The sequence below is a fragment of the Porites lutea genome, chromosome 8 (assembly GCF_958299795.1).
Source record: "Porites lutea chromosome 8, jaPorLute2.1, whole genome shotgun sequence".
Taxonomy (NCBI): domain Eukaryota; kingdom Metazoa; phylum Cnidaria; class Anthozoa; order Scleractinia; family Poritidae; genus Porites; species Porites lutea.
Window position 1 is genome coordinate 31,341,534 of NC_133208.1, and position 7,142 is coordinate 31,348,675.

The 7,142-nt window shown below is 36.0% G+C and overlaps 1 protein-coding gene and 1 non-coding gene across 3 annotated transcripts; one reads left to right on the forward strand and one right to left on the reverse strand.

The window, feature by feature from the left end:
- Positions 1–323: 323 nt before the first annotated feature.
- LOC140945772 (uncharacterized protein F58A4.6-like) lies at positions 324–6,857 on the reverse strand. 2 transcript variants are annotated; one of them, XM_073394815.1, is made up of 7 exons: positions 6,416–6,857; positions 5,691–5,853; positions 4,398–4,512; positions 3,294–3,439; positions 2,567–2,609; positions 2,002–2,061; positions 324–1,483 (listed from the first exon to the last, which is right to left on the reverse strand). In XM_073394815.1, the coding sequence occupies exons 1-7, from the start codon at positions 6,750–6,752 to the stop codon at positions 1,436–1,438; spliced, it is 912 nt and encodes a 303-aa protein (XP_073250916.1). In that variant the 5' UTR covers positions 6,753–6,857; the 3' UTR covers positions 324–1,435. The 2 variants fall into 2 exon arrangements, with proteins under 2 accessions (XP_073250916.1, XP_073250915.1); XM_073394814.1 differs by having other exon boundaries at positions 325–1,483; positions 5,691–5,865; positions 6,416–6,852.
- Positions 6,858–6,977: 120 nt separating this feature from the next.
- Trnal-caa (transfer RNA leucine (anticodon CAA)) lies at positions 6,978–7,095 on the forward strand. The gene is made up of 2 exons: positions 6,978–7,015; positions 7,050–7,095. It is a non-coding gene; the product is annotated as a tRNA-Leu (tRNA).
- Positions 7,096–7,142: the final 47 nt, after the last annotated feature.

The following is a 7,142-nucleotide window of genomic DNA, read 5'->3' on the forward strand; positions in this document are numbered from 1 at the left end:
GGGTGTGTCCAAGATTGACGTTCTGACCTTGGACTTCTTCAGTTGGCTGTCTATAACTTGTTGAATGGTCTTGACCCTCATATCTTCATTGGACCCTATACCATGTTTCTCCTATTGTCATTAGGGGTAGATGGGTACGATATTGGAGAGATTTATAATGACGGTTACGGCTAACAGCAAATGTCATCTCAAGTTAGGAATGAGCAGATACAAAGACTTTCTAAAACAATTCTTAAGAATGAAACAAACAGTAAAACAAAAAACTTGGTCACGTGGTAGAAATTGGCGTTTGCTGAGAACGTGATGCTGAATCGTGGGCTCATTTCCCAAACCGAGCCCACGCTGATTTATGATTACACAGAATAAGCGGTGAAAAATGAGAAAACAATGGTGAAAGGGGTGGAGGCAAAAGTCACACCGCAACTCCGCCCTACTTCCCACTACCCAGGAGCTTAGCCAGTCACTTTGATTTATATTATTCAATTCTGCCCTATAAGCAAGAAATAGCTCGTAGAGTATTCCTTCACATGTTTCAAATCTTTATCTCCAAAACCAGTTTTAGCTGCCTGTCTTAACGCGTCTCCTTTACAGAGTGTTTCAGCAGCAATGTTACCTAAACCTCATAGGCAGATTTAGTGGAAGGGCAAAGGAAATGCACCCTACCCATTCTCTCACGTTGGTAGAGAATTTTAAGATCCCTAAGTTTTTATTCTCTGATTTCTAACGGATAACAGACAACACAACTTTGTACTTTTTATGCTTTATATTATTGAGTGAAGTTAGGGTAATGTACAGAGTACGCCACTTCCTTTAGACATTGGCTTACTCCAAATGAAATCCAATCATACTCCCCCAAAGATTATGCACAGCCGTATCCTATTCCAACGGCAGGAGCAAAAGAATTATGGGGTGTGAGACTAAAAGTGTTAAGCATGTCCTCCTAACCTCCCTCAAAAGCAACACTCGTTTTTGTATTCTATAGTTTTGTACACTTATCTTACAGCCTGCCACAAGTTCTACCCCCATCTCATGGACTATTTTGGGAAGAAATCCAAACTTGCTAAAAGGTACCCCGCAAGTAAAGGTTTCTTTCTGGCATGGCCTTTAGCGTTTATGAAGTCATTTGTGTCCCTTGGCTGTCACAAAGTTGGTTTTTTTGATAACTTAACGAATGCTAAAATCCATGCGAGAAAGAAACCTTTGCTCACTGGGTATCTTTTATCAAGTCTGGTTTCCTTCCTAAAAATTTTTCTGGAATAAAATTCTGTAAGATAATTCCTAGCTTGATATAACGAAAATTGAAAAAATAATAAAAAAATGTGACTTGATTTGGGACAGACATGAAAAAATCTGTACTGGGAGGACCAAAGTACAATGTATGACTATATTTGTATAATACAGTGTATATATACAAGTTATTAACTTAATCTTAATATCATCTTGTGCTAGCGTCTTTACAGGACAGCAGTCTAGACAACTTTGCCTAAGAAAAGAAAACATGATTGAAATGAAAACATTGACGTCAAGCTTGAAAAAGAAAATGGAATGGAAAATGAGCAGGGGAAACCGACATTAAACACTGGTCAGGGGTAACTGCCAGGATTAACTCACTATCCAGTGGGGTAGGGTGGACACAATAAAAATCATATCATTTTGGAAAATTATCCTGATACAACTGGTTAAAGAAATCTTTGGGCATAACATAAAGATAATTGATTGATTGATTGATTGACTGATTGATTGACTGAAGTCAACATTCACAAGACCCAGACAAGTGTGTACATGAGACAGGTTCATTTTGGTTTGTATCCATTGAATAATAATTATTGACAATTACAATAATAATTAACAACTTAACATTAGACAAGTGCACGATGGTCACAGGCTTCATTGGACACGTAATTCAGTTTTTATTGATTTCATGCTACAGGCAATATAAACGTTTACAAATTTGTGAGGTAAGGGTGCGTTCTTGTTTATTAGGGGTTTTTTTGTCATTACCTTGCGCTGTTTCCTTATGTACTGTATCCTAATCCAGGCTGCTTTGCAGGACGCTGATAACTGAAACAATCACAATCAAAAGAAATTTGGCTTGCTAGAGCAAAAAACAATTTCAGTAACTCATCTGTAAAAAGTTGTAAGTTACACCTGTCAAGAAAATAATGTCAAAAATTATCCAGGGCTGTCACTAAGAGCCTGGGGCTGGGATTTTTCCCCAGCTACTATGAGAGTGAACCCCAGCTACTCTTATAGCCCAGCTACTAGAAATGTTAGCTACAGCCCTGATTATCAGATTATCTGAGGACATTCTTATACCAAAGACCTTCAATTTACTATTCATTTTTGTAGAAGTACAGTCAGAAACACAAGGCAGCACTGTGCTCGACGTATGAAAAGTGTTTTGGACAATTTTTGTTCTATTTGGCCAGATAGCAACCAGAAAATTGCCCATCTAGCTTCAAAAGCAGCAAATTTATCTTTGCCAATGACAACCATACATTATTTATGAAAAGGGCAGGATACATTACATTCAATACATGTACATTTTGTAGGTCATTTTAATTACCTTTCCATCCTGTAAGCCATTCAATGCTAAATGATACTGCTCCCTACAAAGTAAAATAATTATCATAATCATAAGTAATGGTAACAGGACTTACTGGAGTCAAATTCGGTCTGTAATAATATACGAGTGATTAAGGATGACCATGTAGCAGGAGTCCGATTTGTTTAATCACGAGTATGATTATAGACTGAATTAGGCGACAAGAAGTTCTGTTACCAATTATTCATAACTTAAACAAAATTTGCCTTATCTTAGGCTCTTATTTAAATCAAAGCACAAGAAATTCTGAAATTTATTTTTGCTAGCAGTGAAAAAAAAAAACATTTATGTGTATGCATTATAGTGCGTACTGTCCAATCACTTAGGCATTTCACATACTGTCATATTACACTGTCCTATCAAGGCTGAAATCAGGCCAGTTGATAGCTAATCAGATTTGAGGATTTTGTTATAGTTATGATTATAATAGCAGAGTACATGTATGTGCCGTATCCATGAGTGTACACTGTATGCATGCAAACCGAATAATAAAATAAATTTAAATGGTCTAAAAAAATGTACGGCTTGTAGGTGGAAGTCCCTTGGGTGGAAGTTGATGAAACAAGTAACAGAGACAACCCAGAAGAATATAATACAAAAAGCCACTATCCAGATACTAATTTTTTAATACAAGATGGTTTAGATATAAAATAATGGTATACGGATTGTCCAAGGCCAGGTCACACACCTTATAATTTTAGATGCTATTTTTAATTGTCCTCTTTGTATAAGGCTCATTGCAGCAAAAACTTTACACTGTGCAGCAAGAATTGGATTTCCTAATCTCATAGCTACCAATAACTGGTGTTGAGAAATCTGACCAGCTTTCTCAGACTGAAAAAAAAAAAACAATAAAACATCATTAAATTTAATGGACAATGGTTGAATGCACACTATCAGTAATCATTGTAAAATTGAAATTTTCTATTCTTGATGTACTTTTTAAAAGTTTTCAATGTGTACTCTTAAAACGAAAGATGACTTACAGACTATGTTGAACTGTTTCAGGTCATGGACAGACTCAATCAGAAGAGGTCATTTAACTGATCATTTTCATTAATTAAACTTGAGTCTTGAATTTTGACTGCAGAATCTATTGCTGGTTTCCAGCTGACATAATCAAAGGAGCTTGTGGCGAAACTTCGGAGCAATCAGCAAATCCACAGTGGAAGCAAGCACAGAAAAAAATGACACGACTACGATGTTGACATCTGTAGCTGATCTTTGTTCTTTCTTCCTCCGAATCATCTCAAAGGAGCTGAACTAATAATATTATTTTATCACTTAACAAATTTTTCTCTATAATTCTCGCGGCTATATAGGACAACAACATGGTATCTGCTTTTCTTTTACAACACTCTATAAATTCGAGTAAAACATTTCTCTGTAAATATCTCATGCACAAAAACTTGTGAAGACTTCAAACTTCAGTTGGCAAGACTGTTTGCATATTAAGGTATCTTTTTTCAATATTTATAGATTCTTGATTTTATTCACTGAATGGTTCAGATTTTCATTTGTGATCGCATAACACCCAAAAACAGCAACTGGGATTAGAAGGGTTAAGTTACCAGTAATGTTTTTATCCAATACTAATAAAGAAAAGCTAGTCACACTATAGTAACAAAATGTGTAAGACAAAAAGATTGTCAGAATTTGTATCTGTGAAGTATTTAGATTTTTTGTCATAAGATAAATGTTAATTATGTGTAATTTGCGCATGATCCTGTTATCCAGCTCTTAGCTGCAAGGGGTTCTGAAGAAACAACTCTACTCTACTCTACTCACTCACATAACTACAAAAATGCTCTCCCATTGCTGAGTAAGCTCCTCCTAAAGTTGACAGCCATGCCATGACATCCTGAAGCTGCATATATTCCACAAGACCAACAAGGAGCCGCCTGCACCTATGGACCACACCACAGTACTCTTTACTGCAATTTTCACAAACACACGAATTCTGAAGTTCAAAAGCCAACTGACGATTGGGTTTTTCGCTGCCGTCAATCATCTTAACGGACCTCTTAGGAAACAAAACTTTACTTTAATGGGTTCAATTTAACATCATGGTTTGTGATTTGTGATTGGTGGATTTTAATCCATTTTGTGTGTTTTTGTGTTTCAAGGTTCGTTGCTTATGATTGTAATTATTATGATTGATGGCAGCGAAAAAAGTAATAATTTTTGTGAAGGCGGCTTTTGAACTTTAGAGTTTGCATGTTTGTGAAAAGCGTGGTAAACAAGATTGCCAGAGAGATGGATCAGCAAACATTGGACAAAGTCTAACCAGCTCATTAAAAATTAATGCAAAACTACAAACTGTTCTTTGTACTTTAGGTGAAACTTTAAATGATCAAATCAAAGCCCTTTTTAAGGCAGGATTGAAGTATAATTATAAAGGAGCACTTTCATGATCTTTTTCTCAGATAGGATCTAGTAGGTATGTGATCGTTTGAAGTCAATTTTATAAGGATTTGTAGTTTAAATAGAGTGCCAACCACAGGAAAGCACCAATATTATTTGTATACAGCATAAGAATTCAGATACTTATTAGAAGATTTGCTTTACTATTGCAGACATTGTGAGAACTGCATGACTATTTGATTGTTACAACATTCTGTTGTGGAAATTAATCAACTTACAGTAAATAATAATAACCTGTTCTGGAAATGGAGTCCCAAAACCATATACATAATTTGGAAGAGTTCTTCTGCGAGGCATTAAAGGTTACATTCAAGTTAGTTACCCCACAGAATCTCTTGACGACTGATTATTTAAAAATCTGAATCTGTTAGCCATTGCTGCTACTGGTATCAAAGACAAATCTGGATCTCAACCTCACAGTATGGACAATGAGCAGTGAATTTTAAAAGACTATATTTCACTCAGAATGAAAAATAAACTTTAAATTCCTGAAATGTGAATTCACTGCTCATTGCTCATGCAAGAATGAAAAAATGAATCTGAAATCAGCAATGACTAAACGGATTCATATTCAAAAAATTCATTCACTAACAGTATCTACAGGAGTACACTTCATCTGGCTTTTTTTAATGGACTGTAACCTCACTATATAAACACTTACCAATTCAAATCAGGCTCCACACACAAAAATGTTTGTGACTGAACATTAATATGAATATGAAATGAACAAACTTCAGAACTGCTCTTTGCTTTTTTCTCATGCATGTAAAGTGAACATGCTTTGCCAGGATTAAAAACAAATATACATCTTGCCTGTTTGTCAGCTGCAGGAATAACTAAAATAGAAAACTAACATCAGTATCATATGTTGATGCAAAGGGGTTAAAGAAGTTTAATATTATTAGAACTGGAGAAAAATCAATCTCACCATTACAACAACCTTTTACCAAATATTGATGTGGAAACCAACTTAGAGTGTTGTTATGAGGCTGGTTTTCACATGTCGCAAAATCTGGGGATTGATTGCAGATTTCACCACTACCAGCCAACTGGCCAACTGTCCCACATTTTGCTGACTTGCCTTTATTCATTCGGCTTGCCCCCCCCCCAAACTTTTTTCAAATGCAAAGTTTGGGTTAGGGATAAGAGAGTGTGTTATAAACGTTAGAATTGAAAATATCATAGTCATACCTAAATTTCTACTTAAGTTGCAAATGAAGATTTAGATACAAGATACATTTAACTTCGAACTTCGATAACGATTTCTATCATTTTCCAAGCATTAACATGTATGCAATGTGACTGGCTATAAAAAAATATCTCTTTCGCTTTTTATCAGCCATTTCGATGCAGACACAAGTTTAAAACTCTCCGTAGTTCCCTTACCGTTACTTTCTTTTATTCCTCTCCACTGATGAAACAACCATGAGGTTAAATTAACACAAAAATGTTCTGAAACGCAGATTCGCTGCCACAGAATTCTTCCGAAGATGGGCTTGACATTCAACCACACTCGAATCGAAAATGGAGAAAACCTTCCTTGACATACTTCCACGATCGCTCCACACTTCACAGTTTCTTTAGAGATCTTCTCGTAAGTGAAATCAGGGCTGTGATAGTTTGCAACAATCACTGCTTTTTCCGTTTTGTGAACCAAAAAATTACTTTGCATTGGTGGCCGCGGTATTTTCTCCTCGACCTCTGCCAAAATTCCTCCAGGCATTCTAGTTTCCAGGGATTATCGGACGCGCTAAAAAGTAAAGATCCTCCAAAGAATGAGAAGAATCGATCAGGTTTTTGTTATTAACTCCAAAATGTATGATTTTTATGTTTATGTAGAAAAATTAGTTTACATGCGGAAAGGAAAAAATGATTATTCCGATTGCAAAAAGTATTCGGAATGTTTCTTTGTTTATATCCTTAAACTTGAACTCTAGTATTCAGGGTTGTCAGGATGGCCGAGCGGTCTAAGGCGCCAGACTCAAGGATAGTTTCCTTCCCATGATTCATGGGGTGGGCGTTCTGGTCTCCGAATGGAGGCGTGGGTTCGAATCCCACTTCTGACACAACCCATTATTTTTTTTCTTTCGTTTATCCTTTAAAAAATTTGCCG

What these genes read in the sequence shown, in the direction of transcription:
- LOC140945772 (XM_073394814.1), bottom strand. Translation starts at nt 6,752, where the DNA reads ATGCCTGGAGGAATTTTGGCAGAGGTCGAGGAGAAAATACCGCGGCCA. An exon ending in AGGAATAAAAGAAAGTAACG is followed by an intron (nt 5,866 to 6,415) that starts GTAAGGGAACTA and finishes TTTCTATTTTAG; the next exon opens with TTATTCCTGCAGCTGACAAA. An exon ending in GTGGAGCCTGATTTGAATTG is followed by an intron (nt 4,513 to 5,690) that starts GTAAGTGTTTAT and finishes TGTGGTCCATAG; the next exon opens with GTGCAGGCGGCTCCTTGTTG.